Below are 17,568 nucleotides of genomic sequence, written 5' to 3' on the forward strand. Positions count from 1 at the left end.
AACTCGGCCCACTAGAGAAATAAGAAAACTATTAAGTATATAGAAAACAGGCCCTAGGAGAGAAAAATAAAAGAACTATACTCCTTTTGTACAACGTTATCATTTTTGTTTATTATTTACATTATTTTGTTGCTTTGGCACTCTCTCAGTTTGACTTCAGTTCCTTCTCTTTATGACTCTTATGAGAAGTATAGAATGGTGCTTGATAAAAGTAAATTAAAAATTTGACGTAAAGAATTTCAACTCAAGTACACACAAACTGCTCAAAAGAATGACTGTTGTAGTTGTTTAGAACTAAAAAGACCATGGGGACACATCAAAAGGGCAAAAGGGATAAGTTACACCCATGCAAGGAACAAGACTGGCATCAGACATTGTGGAGACCTGCAGACCAAGTCAGGTCACCAGAATGCACATCATACAGGTTTACCCTGCTTTCTGATATGTGATCTTCTAGACCATTGCAAAAATACAATTAAATCATGATGGCCAAGCAAAAGAATTAACTAAAAAGGCCCTTAAAACCATATAAACTCTCTTATACATTTACAAATTTTTGATGTATGAACATTTTATATTTACATTTGGAACGACATGTAATGTAGGAAAGAACAAGCATGTGTTAAGAAAAACAAACCTGTTCAATAAAGTGGGCAACCTAACAAAATGAGCTCAATACTATAAAATAATTTTGGAGGCATGGATGGAATAACATTTAGAAGGACTTAATGATAAGAATGATGATATTATGAAACCACTGAAGCACTTAAAGGAGCTTTGAAGTCATCTTCTCTAAATAAAGTCAGATGTTGGATGCCTGGGTGGGGCAGTCGGTTAAGCACCCGCCTTCAGCTCAGGTCACAATCCCAGGGTCCTAAGATCGAGCCCCGTTTTGGACTCCCTGCTCAGTGGGGAGCCTGCTTCCACCTTGGCCCATCCCTTCTGCTCATGCTCTCTGTCTCTCTCTCTCTCACTCGCTCTCTCTCAAAATAAATAAAAATCTTAAAAATAAAAATAAAGTCAGGCATTTTTGTTCTAAATACAGTTCTGATCAGAATCAGATCTTTAGACCAATAAATCCAAATGAAACCAATGTGCAAGTCTCAACCTGCTGCATTTCTGGTAGAAAGAAACTTTGGAAGGTTACTTACTGAACTACTGGCAGGTCACCATTTTATTAAGATTATCAACATGTTTAACAATGAAACGACATACTTTATTGCAAATAGGGAATAAGGCAGCTTCTACACAAATCTCTGAAAGGTGATTCAGGAACAAAAACTCATGCAATTACCTTTTGAATGTAGCACAGAAAAATATATCATACTCATATAGTTATAATAACTGCCAATCTGGCATAACCAACCAACAATCTTTGGTAACAATGTCTCTTGACAAGCATGGACAGGAACTCCCTTTTGATCAGGAGAGCATTCTAGCCTCATTTTAAAAGCAGACATCAGAGGCTACCTGTGATAGTAAGGAAAGGAGAGAGGAGAGTACAAAGGAGCCTGAAAACTCACAATTCAAGTTCACTCTGAGTGAGTTCCTTGATTCTGTTCATGCAATGATCAACAGCATTAATGAGTAAAGGGATCCAACTATCTTCTGGCTGTGGGGTCACATGACTTGCTCTGCAAATGGAATGGGGAAAAAGAGAAGTTAAATTTATACTGGGAAGGTAAAAACCTACTCTCAACAAGGAGCACAAAAACTAGTAAGATAAGGCAAATTTCTTTGTAGAAACTTAGCTGCTCCACAACTGAAGTGGAAAGAAAACACCACACCCACCTTCTTCCACTTCTTGAAATGGGGCTTTGGGAATTGAGAATGACTGGATGGGTTCATTCTCAAAAAAGCTATTTGATGAGAAGTCCTCATACTCACTTAGTAATTTCAAGTGCCTTCTTTAAGACAGATACAAGTTTTGCAGACTAGAAAAGAAACAAAGAAGTTACTCACCCTGAGTGCCACATAAAAAGGGAAGGAGACCTAAGATATACTAAGGACTCAAGTAATAAACTATTAAAAAAAAAAAAAAAGGCAGAAAAAAATCCAAACAAACAAAAAACCTTGAAGGAAACTGCAAAAACAAAAATTCTGATTAGATTAGGGTGGCAGGATTATAGGATTCTTCTCTATTTACAAAATCTTATTAATATTGTTGCTATAACATTCCTGTAAGTTTTAAAAATTTTTAATACTTTTAAATTTAAAAAAACTAGATAAAGTTAGAATTTAACCTGAATTTATCCCAACTGCAGTTCTAAATATATAGTAGAAACAGGTAGAGTTCCTTTTAAAAGAAAGAATATGTACATAATTTTAAGCACACCAGTAACAAGATAACATTAGAACATATGTATTCCACCAATCTATGGTACACATTTTAAAATTTTTATTTGGGGTAACTGACAAGGCATATTACTAAAGATGCTTATTTCTTAGGAAGTCAATTTTTTTAAAAAGTGAATGGGAAAAAAAGTTAACGCCCATTCTACTTTAAGGTGTTCACATACTGTGAAGATATATTTGATGAATTTCCACCATCTAATTTATCAAATATTTCAGGACTGATAGTTCTGAATGTAAGATATAAGCCATTTGGCAGTTTTACGTCTCCTTCCAATAACTATAGAGATAATCTGAGTCTCTAAAAATGAGACAAGAGACTTCTTTTTAGCATAGGACCCAGGACTTGAAAAAATACAATAAAACCATATTTTTATAAAGACCTTGACCCTCTGTAGTTAAATCATGCGGTGTGTTTATATTAGAACAGAGCATGTTTCTGGACACAGATTTTTGCCTACACCAGAAATCAGAAATTTAATGATTTTAGGTTAACGGGATCCTAAAGTAGTATGGTAATTCAGACTTCCTTTTCAAAGTAGCATTTTCTAAGGTCTTTGGATTCTTCTAAGTGATTACCCAAATGGTTATAGAAGAGAATACTACCAGAACTCAGGGCTTCAGTAAAGATTTATCAAGCAGAAATACATGTAAGAACTATGACCACTATTGTTGTATTTGCATTTAACTGACAAATAAATATATTTCCTATAGCTTAAGGAAATACTAGTAGATAGTAAAATCCTACCAGTTAGGTCAGTAGCTTTTCCCTCAAAGCTGGTACTTACATTGATTCGCACAGTCAAGTGGCACATGGGTGGATATATGCTCAGAGCCAAATCATCCACACTAAGGGCAAAAAGCAAAAATATAACCATTAACAATAAAAGGAACAAAGTTCAACTGGGTGGTTTCCAGTACACAGTTAGGGATGTGACCAGTGAGAACCTAACTGTCCATAAATGCCTATCAATTCCTTAAATTGGGTAACCAGAATCAATTCAACTGGTATTTACTAAACACATACATAGCCCATTTCATTAGAAATGTGGGAAAAAAAAACTCCCTTGGCCTTTATGATAGGACATGATCAATTCAGTTTAAAATGGAAGGCTCTGAGGTCACCTGGGTGGCTCAGTGGATTGGGTGTCTGACTCTTGGTTTTGGCACAGGTCACATCTCCAAGTCCAAGTCTGGAGATTGAGCCCCACCCCTCTGGGCTCCATGCTCAGTGGGGAGTCTGCTTCCCTTCTCCTTCTCCCTATGCTTCTCCCCCATCCCTTGCTCATTGCTCTCTCTCTCGCTCAAATATTTTTTTTTAAATGGGAGGATCTGAAACCATTAATTTAGTAACTGACGCAAGTGGAGTTCATCCATGGAACAGCACTCAAGTGGGCACTACTTTAACCAAGTGGTGAAATTTAGTACCACCGGGGTGCCTGGTGGCTCAGTCATTAAGTGTCTGCCGTTGGCTCAGGTGATGATCCCAGGACCCTGGGATCCAGCCCCGCATTAGGCTCCCTGCTCAGGGGGAGGCCTGCTTCTCCTTCTTCCACTCCCCCTGCTTGTATTCCCTCTCTCGCTGTCTCTCTCTGTCAAATAAATAAAATCTTAAAAAAAAAAAAGAAAAAATTTAGTACCACCAAACTAACATTCATGTCCCTCCCCCATATGATGCAATGAGAGGCACAAAATACTCAAATACATGATATCCTTGCCAAAAAAATATTCAACTTGAAAATAATCTATAATCATGACAAAGACAATAATGCGAATCCAGATTTTTGGATATTCTGCAAGACAACTTCCCTTTAAAAAGTCAATGTCAAAAAATACTAAAAAGGACAGGGACTGTTATAGTTGCAAGAGACTACTACCATACGAGACTACTCCAAGAGATGATAACCAAATGCAATGTGACACCATGAAAGAACCCCGGACTAAAAAATAAAATTTTTAAAAAAGCAATAAAATACATTTTAGAGACAAATGGGATAATCTGAATATTAAATATTATTCTATTTAATGTTAAATCTCTTGGATGTAATAACAAGAATATCTGTTCCTAGGAGATATACGCTGAAGAATTTAGGGGTGAAATGTCACTGATGTCTGCAACCTATTCTCAAATGGTTCAAGAGAAAAATGGCACATCTAACCATAGAGAAATAAACTAATATTGAAAAAAACATGTGAGCAACAGGTGAATCTAGCTAAATGAAGGATATATGGGTGTTCACTGCAGTACTTTTTTTTAACTTTCCTATAGACTGAATATTTTCAAAATAAAAAACTGGAGGGAAAGCTTGGGGTGACAGCACAAGCTAAGATCACACACTGCTACTCACATGTTTCAAGTGGGGATCCTGCTTACCTAGGGCTGATCTCATCAGAAATATCCACAATGTCATCCAGCTGGGCGACCTGATCTTTCTTCCCATTCTCTGCCACTGAGATCCGGATTTTCTTCAGGCAGGCTTTGGATGCTCTCACCAGTGCAAGACATGGGATTATGAGCTCTTGATCCTCCTCTGACCAGTATAAGTCCCGATTGTTTGGACACCCCAACCTATCATCCTCTTCATCACTATGGCTGTCAGAGTTGTCCTCAGTGTCATTTAAGAGGCCACAGTATGGGTCACATTCTTCCACGGCCTAAGATATGCCAAAAAAAAAAAAAAGAGAGAGAGAGAGAGAGAGACTGTTATACTTTCAGCCTCATATCTGAGTTATCCCAAAACATCAACCAACTACTTCACCAATGGCCACACTTGAATCACTTCATAAACCCTGTTCTCACTCTCCTAGCCCAGCAAAGACAGAGGAGAATGGTATAAATCACACACCTGCATGAGGTAGGAGATAGTCAAAATCTAGGAATGAGGATGGGACTTAATTGAGTCAATGCTCAGGCCATCTCTTTCCTTATAATTCTCATCCACTATCATGGAGCTGTCCCCTCACCTGTTCCATTTCCTCATGTGCATCCTTCACAAGATCCACACTCTTCGTCAGCATTGAAAGGGCTGCAGCTTTGTTATCTAGGAGTGAAAAATCAGAAGCACTAGAATAAAAGAAGCCTACAATTCTGTCAAGTCTGCAAATGACAACCAATAGTGTTCCCATTTGAGAAGAGTGCCCAGGATAGTCAACAAGAGCAGTGATTTAATGTAAAATTTTTCTAATACTCATCCTCTAGGTACCCAGATAGGAGTTAAAAAGCTTTTCATCATTCACCACAAAAAGAAATAAAATGGTCACGCAAGGGGCACCTGGTTGGCTCAATGGGTTAAGTATCTGCCTTTAACTCAGGTCATGATCCCAGAGCCCTGGGATCAAGTCCCACGTTGAGTTCCCTGCCCAGCTGGGAGTCTGTTCCTCCCTCTTCCTCTCCTCCCTGCCCCCCATTTGTGCTCCCTCCCTCTCTTGCTCACACTCTCTCAAATAAATACATAAAATCTTTTTTTAAAAAATGGTCACATGATGTTTCTCATCAAGGTCCTCATGGATGAACACTACTTTTCAACCTGGCTGGCACTACCTCATAAGTGCTTCAGTGTGTCCTGGGCAGGACCAGGAGAACAAACCACATTTGTTCAACAAGATAGGGCCACAGAAAGAGGGCTAAAAAAAGTATGAGAACTAAACAGACTGAGAAAATATACGGATACTTATCTTTTGATGTTGGTGATAAACTATATATATTTTACTAAACTGTAAGTTAAAATACATCTATGCTACAAAACTAGAAACTAGATAGGAGAGTTTCTAACTGCTTTGGCCAACAGAGTCAATGACCCATTTCCCACTCTGACTCACCTTTTGGTATCCGAGGCACCTGCTGGCATGCAGTCCAGACACTGTTGTAGGAAATAAGGTCACTGTTATCTGGGCTGGAGAAAGGAATCAATAAGGATATATCAATAACTAAGGTTCCTCTCTCCTAAAAAGCCCTTCCTACTAGCCCTTCCTTCCATTCTCAGCTGTTAGTAACTTTGCTGTTGAATGAGTTTTTCCCCCTCCCTGAAGCAATAAACCCCACTAACTGATAACCCCAACTGTGGTATTACTACCTTTGACCTGGAGTAATGAAAAGCACATCCACAAGTTGAGCCATTCCATCTACGATGTCCAGAGTGGCGTTCCGTACCAGCTTTCTCAGGGTGATTCCTGAAGAAACCCAAAGACTAAGTAGGCTGGTCTTTCCAGAAGTCACCATCTACTTTCTTCAGAGTTTAAGCCCTTCAGAACTTGAAGTAATGTGCACCCATATCCTTTAATTGGAGTGCCAAAACAAAACTCAGGTCTTATGTATCTCCCCATGCCATTTTCTTGCTCCTCCCACCATTCCTGAGTACTGTCCTCCAAAAGATATCTAGAACAAAATATTTCTAAGACAGCATGTATCCATTCATTAAGGTCAATGGTCTCTTGACAATTGTGGATGAAATAGCTGAAGTTTAAACCATCTGTGACTAATGAGACACATCCATGAGACACATATTCATTTATAATTTTGGCAGATTATAATCAAAGCATTAATCTATAGGCAGAGTTAGAGGTCACTTAACCATAAGGGAGCTCAGAAACAAGATGTGATGTAATATGGGTGGAGATGCTATAGATCCAGCATCTGTAGTGGTTAGAATGGGTTAAAGAGGGAGGAGCCAGTGAGAATTAAAAGTCTTAGAGTCAGGCAAAGCAGGGAAGATGGTAATACAGCATCTGTACCTTAGCATGAAAGTTTATTTATTTATTTTTTTTTTAAAAGATTTTATTTGTTTATTTGACAGACAGAGATTACAAGTAGACAGAGAGGCAGGCAGAGAGAGAGAGAGGGAAGCAGGCTCCCTGCTGAGCAGAGAGCCCGATGCGGGACTCGATCCCAGGACCCCGGGATCATGACCTGAGCCGAAGGCAGTGGCTTAACCCACTGAGCCACCCAGGCGCCCAGCATGAAAGTTTATTTATGGAGGTCACTGATGTTATAAAATTATCCTTGAGGGCATTTTATGGAAGAAAGATACATTACATGCTCAAATTGAGGACAAGGTAAAAGTCACAGGATATAAACTATCATATTAGCAAAGAGCTACCCTATAAATTAAACATTTCTGTGCACACAGTGGCTTACCCCGATCCTTGGGAAGTGAATAGTATACTGCAGTGATTGCCTTGATGGCAGCATGGACTTGTTCGCAGAACCTCTTGGTTTCCTATGAGGTGATGGATCAATTTCAGAATGAAAAAAAAATTGGATTACATTCATCAGTCCATCTACTGTAGAAGAGAGCAGACAACTGTACAGCATGATCTACAAATATTTTCTGTAGTCCTATTATGACTTAGGGTTTCTGCTGCTCTTGCACATAGCAGAGAGGAGTTAGCTGGACACAAGAGAATGAGGTGACAACTCAATAAAATATTAAAAAAAAAAAAGGCAGGAAAGGGGCGCTGGGATGGCTCAGTTGGTTAAGCATCTGCCTTCAGCTGAGGTCATGATCCCAGGACCCTGCATCAGGCTCCCTGCTCAGCAGGAAGTCTGCTTCTCCCTCTTCCTCTACCTCTGCCCCTGCTCATGTGCTCTCTGTCTTGCTCACTCTCTCTCTCTCCAATAAATAAATAAAATCTTAAAAAAAAAAAAAAGGCAGGAAAAACTTATTCCTAATACTCTCCACATCATGAGGTACCCATGATCTGCTGTGAGGTACTCCTCTTCTCTCAGACCAGGAGTTGGTAACTACAGCCTATGGGCCAATTAGATCCACTGTCAGTTTTTAAAAATAAAGTGTTACCAGCATACAGCCAAACTCTTGTTTATATATTACCTCCAGCTGTGTTCCCACTACAAGGACAAAGTTCACCTTCAAAGCCTAAAATATTTACTATTTCACAATTTATTTATTTATTTAAGATTTTATTTATTTTTTTGACAGAGATCACAAGTAGGCAGAGAGGCAGGCAGAGAGAGAGAGGAGGAAGCAGGCTCCCTCCTGAGCAGAGAGCCCGATGCGGGGCTTGATCCTAGGACCCTGAGATCATGACCCGAGCCAAAGGCAGAAGGCTTAACCCACTGTGCCACCGAGGTACCCCTATTTCACTTTTTTTTTAAATTTGACAGAGAAATCACAAGTAGGCAGAGAGGCAGGCAGAGAGAGAGGGAGAAGCAGGCTCCCTGCTGAGCAGAGAGCCCAATACGGGGCTCGATCCCAGGACCCTGGGATCATGACCCGAGCCAAAGGCAGAAGGCTTAACCCACTGAGCCACCCAAGCCCTCCTATTTCACTTTTTTTTTTTTTATTATTTGACAGAGAAATCACAAGTAGGCAGAGAGGCAGGCAGAGAGAGAGGGAGAAGCAGGCTCCCTGCTGAGCAGAGCCCGATACAGGGCTCGATCCCAGGAAGGACCCTGGGATCATGACCCCAGCCAAAGGCAGAGGCTTAACCCACTGAGCCACCCAGGTGCCCCCCTATTTCACTCTTTTTTTTTTTTTTAAAGATTTTATTTATTATTTATTTGACAGAGAGAGGGATCACAAGTAGGCAGAGAGTCAGGCAGAGAGAGAGGAGGAAGCAGGCTCCCTGCTGAGCAGAGAGCCTGATGCGGGACTCGATCCCAGGATCCTGAGATCATGACCTGAGCCGAAGGCAGCGGCCTAACCCACTGAGCCACCCAGGCGCCCTATTTCACTCTTTAAAGAAAAGTTTGCCAACCCTTAGATCATTAGCCAGGTGTCTGATCTCTCTCTAACAGAATCACAATATACCTGAATATAATTTAGCATAGCCTCAACATTGCTCAATGTTGACTATTTTCCTTTTAAGCAGTCACTGGCTTTCTCCTATCTTCCTTGTCCTCACTCTTCTGCTAAATTCTAAGCCACAGACTTATGGTCCACAGACTGGTGCCAGTCTGTGAACAGTTACCAGTCTGGGATGATGAATAAGCACAGTGACTGAAAGTGTTAAAAAAATTTTTATGGCAATGTGACATTGCTTCAACATCCAAACACTTAAAAAAAATAAATAAAGCCATTCTTCAGTAAACTAAGGTGCAAGATTTTAAGAAAACAGTTGTTATTCAAATACACATAATTCAAATATAACTGAAACTTTTCACCTATGAATGAAACCACTGCCCTGAGCATGTATGGAAAAATAGTTCTATGCTCTCTCCTCATGGTATGTTACTAGCTATGAATTTTAGCAACAAGTCCTGAGTGTATTTGAAAGAAAGCAGGCAAACAGAGAAGAAAAATAAGGTAATACTACTCCCCTTAAAATAAATATTGACTTCCTTGCACAAAGCTTTTAAACTGCTCTCAAACACTTCATTTCTTATTTTCTCATCATAGATCTCTGGGGTCTACAGGGGGGAGAGTTTATCATTGTAGGTGTAGCAAAAGAATATTTTTTCATTTCAAAACATCTGGATATACAGACTGAAAAAGAGAATGAAACTATTGACTATGAAAATGAAATAAGGCAATAAATATGCCATTTTTAAATAATCTTACTCCTAAATTAAGTATGCCTAGTTCTAGAAAAATGGCATAAAGCATACCTGATCATAGCCAACATATTGTAAAACTAAGTTTTACAATAACAGGTAATTTAAAAATGTACAAATCTGGGGGCGCCTGGGTGGCTCAGTGGGTTAAAGCCTCTGCCTTCAGGTCAGGTCATGATCCAAGAGTCCTGGGATCCAGCCCCACATTGGGCTCTCTGCTGAGCAGGGAGCCTGCTTCCTCCTCTCTCTGCCTGTTTCTCTGCCTGCTTGTGATCTCTGTCTGTTAAATAAATAAATAAAATCTTTTTAAAAATTAAAAAAAAAAAAGTATAAATTTGGGGTACCTGGGTGGCTCAGTTGGTTAAGTGTCTGTCTTTGGCTTGGGTTGTAATCTCAGGGTCCTGGGATTGAGTCCTGAGTTGGGTTCCCTGCTTAGCAGGGAGTTTGCTTCTCCTTTTGCCCCTCCCCATCACTCATGCTCTCTAATAAATAAAATCTTTTTAAAAATAAAAATAAAAATGCATAAATTCTTGTTCCACCTATTCCACTTCTAGGAATTTTTTTTTTTTTAACTGAGAATACATACATACAAAGATTGTCCTAGGCAATTTACTATAGCACCGTTTATAAGTCACAAGTTGTAAAGAGCTTAAATATCCCCATAAAGTATTGGTTAAATAAACTATGGCTATATCCACTCTACTGAATACCAGGCAGCCTTATAAAGAACTGAGCAACTTTAAATGTCCTGCTAAGAATCAATGTGCAATCCATGTTGTTAATTTTTTTAAAGGAAGATCCAGAAAAGTGTTTATGGTATCCTATCATTTGTGTAAAAAAGAAGCATGCATACACACATAATTGCATCTATGCATCGAATATATATGGAATAATGCAAAAGTAACTGGGGAGGGGAAATATAAACTTTTAGCACACTTTGACATCTTCAGAATTTTATATGTATACATATGTTACTGATTAAACATAAAAAGTAATTCGATACAAAAAGGGTATTATGTAGTATGACAGAAAAGGTGTAGTTTAGACACCATAAACCCTAATTTCAATCCTAGCTCCACTGCTTATTTACCTTAATCTGAGCCTCTAAGCCTGCTTACTCACGTATCAGATGGGAATCACTTATGTGAAAACACCGACCAAATAGCGAGTGTTTAAAAAATATATGTCAGAAAGGGAATAACCAGGGATGAACTGAAAGTTGAACTGATACCTATTTAGAAGATCTGCCTACGCCGTGCCAGGAACTGCACCTGGCAATTTGGCCTTCGCTGCAATCCTGTGAGATGAGAATGGCAATCCTATTTGACAGATGTGGAAAATAAATCCCCTGGCTTGAGTGTAGAAGTGGAAAGAAGGTGACTGGATTCCTAATGAACGAGGCAACACAAGGATTCCAGGAAAGTAAAGCTTACCTGTGGAGAGGGCAGTGGAACTCGAGAGAAGACTTCTGTCAGAGTCGTGGCTTCCCTTGCCACGTTCACAGCTGCCTCATCTGAGGGAAGGAGCCTATATATTAGTGCCAAAATGATCGGCCTGCAGCTGCTGCATGGGCTTTAAAAATGTCAGCCTTACCAGCTGAGACCTCTCAACACACCTCCCCAAATCAATGTTTCATATCCCCAACTCCGAAGTGCAAAGGACTGATAAGGTGAAGTATCCTGAGAGGATGCGGTGGGAGGGGGAGAAGCGGGAGGAAAAAGGGGTCGGTACACCGAAAGGCATGAGAAATACAAGTCCCCAACAGGAGAGGCACTCACTGAGTTTCCTCCAAAACGTCTCAGGATTAAACTCCTTGGTGGTCTCTTGGGCTTCGCCAACTAGAGGGTTTGGCACGTGGGCCGGGCGGGGGCGAAAGGAAGAGCACAAGTAAGCCCAGCCACCCCGACCCCCACCTCCTCCGCCCGTGCCGCCACCCCCGCCGGCCTCTTCCCAAATCAAGCCCGCCCCTGCCGCCGCCGGTCTCAACGGCGTCAGCTCACCCCGCAATCCAGGCAAGAGCAACCGCAGCTCCACCGCCAAGCACCGTAGCTGCTCCAAAGGCGGAACTACGGTGGGGACCGCGGCTGCAGGTGCACCTGCGCTCGCCATCTCACTATATCGTCTGGAACCTCCGGACAAAAGCGACCAAGGAAGGCGCTAAGGCCGCACTTCCATAGGCGTTCCACATCCGGGAGTCACAGATAGGCCTCGTTTCCGGCAACAACCCTCCCGGCCCCGCCCCACAGCCGCCGCCACACCTCTTTTTATCTTGCCAGGCCGGGCCACGCCTTTCTCCCCGCCCCGGAGGTCCGGCCACGCCTCCTCCCGCTCTCGGAGGCCTGGTTAGTCACACTCACACACACACACACACACACACACACACACGCACGCACGCACGCACCGCCCAGTCGGGGGTTTTTAATCATTACTCTTTTATTTGATTAGTTGAAAGCACCCCACCCTAAAGAACCCGAGAGCCCATAACCCCGAGGGAAAAGAAGACTTGGAGCTAATATCTCAAGGGTAGTCAGGGGAGGGCCCAAGTTCCTACCGCTTACCTACCCCTCTAGTGGCACCCTTGCCCGCTGCTGAGTTCACACACTGTGCTAGGTACTTTACATGAGGTAACCATAAAAAATACAGTGGGCTTCTGATACTCCCATACACACACCCAGACCCTGCCCTGTGGATCTCCTGATTAGAACTTTTTCACAAAAGTAAACCAATCCCCTGCCTTCCTGGCAAAGGAAGGAATCATGGCATTATTTAGATTTTTCTGCAGCCCATTCTGCAGGAATCAGTAGTGAGTAATCCCCCAACTCCCAGATGTCCAGGTTGTAGCAGCTTCCTGAAGCTTGCCCCCAGCACTGGCCTTCCACCTGCTGCTGGGGCAGAAGCCTGGGCTACAGAGGCAGATGGTGACACAAGACCTTCAGGAGCTCAAGTGGCTTTTTAACTGTGCTATGAAGGTTCCAAGCTCAGTAGAGTTCAGAGTCCACACACAACGAATGATAACAGGTGTCAACAGTGTTAACCAGGTCCGCAAAGGGGAGAAGAAAAAAGCTAGAGCACCATATGTCATATGAAGAAAGTAGCAGGAATAGATCTGCCAGATGTACAGCAGTAACATAAGTAGGTGAACAGGTATAACTTTCAAGTATTTTCCTTGATGGAGATGAGACCGGAAGTTGTGACCAAAGCACCGCTGCAGCAAGCTCCAACACAGGTAAGCCATCAAGGGTATGTTAAAAAATGCCAGCTGGAAAAAGAAGCAAAACAGAACCATGAGCAAGACCTTAGAGGGTCGGGCCTCATTAACGAATTATTAGTGGCTCCTAAGGATATGTTGCTCTCTCGAGGGGGTTAACTCTCTGATTCTTTATGCTTCAATCACATTTGCTTATTAACACTCACAAGAAATGACTTATGGTTGTATATTTGCCTTTATCTTTTTTTCATCTTAAGGGGTGCCTGGGTGGCTCAGTGGATTAAAGCCTCTGCCTTTGGCTCAGGTCATGATCCTTAGGGTTCTGGGATCGAGCCCCACATCAGGCTCTCCGCTCAGCAGGGAGCCTGCTTCCCTTCCTCTCTCTCTCTACCCTGCCTCTCTGCCTACTTGTGATCTCTGTCAAATAAATAAAATCTTTAAAAAAAAAAAAAGCAGGTATCATTTATGTTGAAGCCCTCAGTAATGTTTAAGATGGAAATGAATATATGTATAAATATGTACATAAACACACTTTTCTTTTTGGCAGAGTGAGGGGAGACTTAGGTATCAGTATTTTTTCTTATCTCTGTGTTTCTTATTAATTTTTTCTATTTTAAGTAAACTTTACACCACACATGGGCTTGAACTCAGAACCCCAAGATCAAGAGTCGCATGTTCCACGACCTAAGCCAGCCAGGTGCCCCTATTATCTCTGTATTTTTAATTAAAGTAGCATATGAGTACTAGAATACGAATCAGAAGATTTAAGTTATAATCTAAGTTTAGCTGCTGTATGATTCATTCATTCATTCACCAAATAATTGCCTATTACACCAAATAAATGCCCATTACACGGCAGACATGATGCCAGGCTCTAGGCTAAGGGCACGCAGCAAAGATGTATCGTAGAGCTTACATTCTAACAGAGAAAAGATAGACCAAAAAAATAAACACAAAAGATCACTATAGTTGTGACACATTCAATGAAAGAAATAACTGAGTCACAAGAGGGTAACTGAAAGATGGGTTCTCTGAGGCCTGAAGAGCAGGAATGACTCCATGGAAGGAAGCACATTCCAGGCAGAGGAAACAAATAAACCCTGAGGTGGGAGAGGCCTTGGCCTACTAAAGACCCATCAGCCTGGAACATGATGATCCAAGTGGAAACTGAGGCAGTCAGCAGGACTCAGATCATGTCGCTGCTCTGCTTAAAGGTTTTAAGCTGAGGAGTGAGCTGATTAAGGTTTTGAAAGGAGTGACTGCTCTGTGGCAAACTGAGAGTAGGGAGGCAAGGGCAGCAGTGGGAAGACCAATCTGGGTTCCTGCAGTGGACCAGGCAAGAAATAATTATGGGTTAGACTAGCGTGGTGGTAACAGAGATGAAGAGAAGTGGTGGATTCAAGATATGCATCGGAGGGAAACCGAACAGGGTATTACTTGCTAATGGATTAGATATAGGGTATTAGAGGGAAAGGGAAAAATTAAAGATACATCCTAGAAAAACTTACCGAAATTGTAAAGAACTGGGGGAGGAAGAGGTTTGAGGTAGAAATGAAAGGTTCTTATTAGACACGTGATATTGAGATGCCTGTTAGAGATCTAAGGGGAGATGTGAAATGGCAAGTGGATATATAGACACTTGAAATGCAGAGAACAAGTCAAGGGCAGAGATAACACATTTGGAAGCCACGGGCCTAGATGATACATAAATCCACTAGTGGTGTACTATTTATTAAAATATGAATATAGGGGTGCCTGGGTGGCTCAGTCGTTAGGCGTCTTCAGCTCGGGTCATGATCCCAGGGTCCTGGGATAGAGCCCCACATTGAGCTCCCTGCTCAGCGGGAAGCCTGCTTCTCCCTCTCCCACTACCCCCTGCTTGTATTCCTTCTCTCTTTGTCTCTGTCCAATAAATAAATAAAATATTTTAAAAATATATGAATATAAACCCTACCTTTTAGTAAGGCTCAGGTTTTATTTGGTATAAGAGTGCTCCTGTGAGACAGCTTCCACCTACATAACAGACAACTGAACGAGACTCACGACCTACTCACATATAAAATGCTGTTATACAGAGAATGTTCTGGTCTGTGGTCAGTGTTTACTAGGCAGAAGTCTTCCCTGATTGTCTCTAATCCTGCCAATCCTGCCAACCTTTACTGCCCTGTTATGAGGCTGTGAGTTCATTCTGAAAAATGATTTTGGACCTCTTCCCAAACATGAGATCATTACCTGAGATTTTAGTACCTTTAGCCCCAATAGGTGAATAAAATACATAGTAGGTAAATACTTTCCAAACTATAGAGATTTGCTATTGGTTAGTTGTGTGTGTGTGTGTGCATGGGTGTGTGTTTTAAGATTTCATTTATTTGAGAGACAGCACAAGCAGGGGGAGAGGGAAGGGGAAAAACGGACTCCCTGCTGAGCAGTGAGTCTGATATGAGGCTTGATCTAGGACCCTGAGATCATGACCTGAGCTGAAGGTAGATGCTTAACTGACTGAGCCACCTAGGCACCCCTGTGTATTTCTTTTAAAGGAATCTTAATATACATGTAAACCTAACCTATTAGTATTTTCCCAAACAAACAGCAGCTGAGACATCACTAAAAAGCCCAGGTCTGGTTCTTGCCCAGTGCAGCTTCCCCTGAACAACAGACCTATTTTTCTTGTGTGTCTATTTTTCCTTTCCTCCCTCTGAAACATTTTCCTTCTTTGTTATCATAATCAATTTTGGTTTACTTACTTATTCTACTGTTAAGTCCCTTATCTCATTTTTCATCACGGGAAAGGCACAGTAAAACAAACTACAAAACCAAAATCTCTTTCACTTTTTAGAAACCCTTCCTGCCGAATGTATTTAGATATTACAAGAGAGTGGTGGAAGAAAGAGCTTAGGAAGCATTTGAAAAACAATTGAAAACAAACAAAACAGCAAATATTAAATTAGGAAATATGATCTGTGGTGTTTAGTTTGAGGCTCTGGATTTAATTCATAACTGTTATATAATTAGTCCAAAAGGCCAAGGCATTCTTACATTCCATTTCTGACCTCTTACCTGCAGAATGCCAACTACAAATGTTAGGCTGCCTTGTAGGAAATGTCCATCAACAAACATCCCAAAGGAAAAGCAGCAACCCAATTTGCCTTTGGTAATCTCACCAACAAACCATGGTCCTGAAAGAGGCAATGGGGACAAAAGGAGAAGATTAAATGACTATGATTCTGATTATATACATCACAAGGTACATTTCTAGGAATAACACATTGTGAGAGTAGTTATTGGTAAGCATTTTATTGGCATAATTTTTCTTCTTTACTGATCTGTATGTTGCACCATACATCTTAGCTAACCAACCATTTGCTCGTTTGCTACACTTTTGTCTGATTATGAAATCATCTGAGTATATGCTATACCTGAATAGATTCCAGAAACAGGTCAGAGTATGTTCAGAAACTTTAGAAGATTCTGTTGCAATAATAATCATAATATAATGCATTAAAATTTCCTTTAAGAAGCAAAGAGGTAATCTGTGGAAGTTAATTTTCCAGATAACTGATATTTACTCCTTTAAGCAATAAAACTTCAACCACTTTCATCTTTCTAAAATGCATTTCTTCTCTTTCTTATTAATATTCATGAATGTATTCTGACCTTTTCTTGCTGACCCAAGTCATTACTTTGTACATCAACTATACACTCAAGGTTAACATGTAAAAAATTTAATTTCTTTTTCATTTAGAATGCCAGAATAACTTTTTGCTCCTCCCTATTACTTAATGTCCTTCCTAGCTTGCAGGTTTCTGGAACTACTATATTGTCCAGAGTGATAAATGGACAGTCAAGACTTCCTTTCTCAAAATGCAAATACCATCAACTGTTGGTAAGAACAGGGTTCAGCTTTAAAAAGTCATAGGTAATTTCCTCAGATGTTATTATATAACCTCCACTGGATACAGGGTCTAAAAAAGTGTTTTCCCTGAAAGTTTCAACTTTTAAACACGGAGCAACTTCTATTCTTTTAATGTTTTCTTTTATAGCCAGGAGCCAAATCATGTGCTTCACCCTCTAGTGTAAGGCAAGTGTCTAAAATAGCTTCAACCTATCTTCTAACAAGGAAACTGAACTCCAAAGGGCCATCCGCCAAAGCCTGGTACACAGAATTGTAGAGTGTTGTATTTTTTTTATCTAACTACTCTCTGTTCTCTGGTGGGAGTTACTAATAGGCAAAGAAAAGTCTTGAGGTAGAATAAAAGTATAAGACCAAAGACTAAGCAATGAGTAGACTAATCTACTCCTAACTGACTTTATGTCACTAAGGAACCTTAATAAAAAGCTGTAAATACAGAACCACAGTGCTTCCTGCTTCCGTAAGTGGCTGAGGGACTAAGTATTGGGTATAAGAATATAACAGAAGAACTTGGATATGCCTGAACTCACCACTCATCTCAGGTTCTCCTTTTTGTGCTGAGTTTTTAAGGGGTATCCATTAAGTAAA

At 40.8% G+C, this 17,568-nt stretch overlaps 2 protein-coding genes across 8 annotated transcripts in view; both read right to left on the reverse strand.

The window, feature by feature from the left end:
- CCNDBP1 (cyclin D1 binding protein 1) overlaps nucleotides 1-12,088 on the reverse strand; it is a 34,812-nt gene extending 22,724 nt beyond the window's left edge. For 3 of the 5 annotated variants that reach the window (XM_044231342.1, XM_044231340.1, XM_044231344.1), the window contains exons 1-11: nucleotides 11,863-12,088; nucleotides 11,641-11,700; nucleotides 11,296-11,375; nucleotides 7,487-7,568; nucleotides 6,426-6,522; nucleotides 6,172-6,245; nucleotides 5,317-5,393; nucleotides 4,727-5,007; nucleotides 3,141-3,201; nucleotides 1,888-1,934; nucleotides 1,524-1,634 (exon numbers count right to left, since the gene is read on the reverse strand). In XM_044231342.1, coding sequence (XP_044087277.1) covers nucleotides 1,524-1,634; nucleotides 1,888-1,934; nucleotides 3,141-3,201; nucleotides 4,727-5,007; nucleotides 5,317-5,393; nucleotides 6,172-6,245; nucleotides 6,426-6,522; nucleotides 7,487-7,568; nucleotides 11,296-11,375; nucleotides 11,641-11,700; nucleotides 11,863-11,971 — 1,079 coding nt within the window. In that variant the 5' untranslated portion in view covers nucleotides 11,972-12,088. Of the gene's footprint in view, nucleotides 1-16; nucleotides 54-1,143; nucleotides 1,635-1,887; nucleotides 1,935-3,140; nucleotides 3,202-4,726; nucleotides 5,008-5,316; nucleotides 5,394-6,171; nucleotides 6,246-6,425; nucleotides 6,523-7,486; nucleotides 7,569-11,295; nucleotides 11,376-11,640; nucleotides 11,701-11,862 lie in introns of those variants that run through there. The other 2 variants (XM_044231343.1, XM_044231345.1) reach the window with 2 other exon arrangements.
- A 189-nt stretch (nucleotides 12,089-12,277) lies between these two features.
- TMEM62 (transmembrane protein 62) overlaps nucleotides 12,278-17,568 on the reverse strand; it is a 55,600-nt gene continuing 50,309 nt past the window's right edge. For all 3 annotated transcript variants that reach the window (XM_044231336.1, XM_044231335.1, XM_044231337.1), the window contains 2 exons: nucleotides 16,128-16,246; nucleotides 12,278-13,121 (listed from right to left, as the gene is read on the reverse strand). In XM_044231336.1, coding sequence (XP_044087271.1) covers nucleotides 12,795-13,121; nucleotides 16,128-16,246 — 446 coding nt within the window. In that variant the 3' untranslated portion in view covers nucleotides 12,278-12,794. The remainder of the gene's footprint in view (nucleotides 13,122-16,127; nucleotides 16,247-17,568) is intronic.

The sequence above is a fragment of the Neovison vison genome, chromosome 13, assembly GCF_020171115.1.
Source record: "Neovison vison isolate M4711 chromosome 13, ASM_NN_V1, whole genome shotgun sequence".
Lineage (NCBI taxonomy): Eukaryota > Metazoa > Chordata > Mammalia > Carnivora > Mustelidae > Neogale > Neogale vison.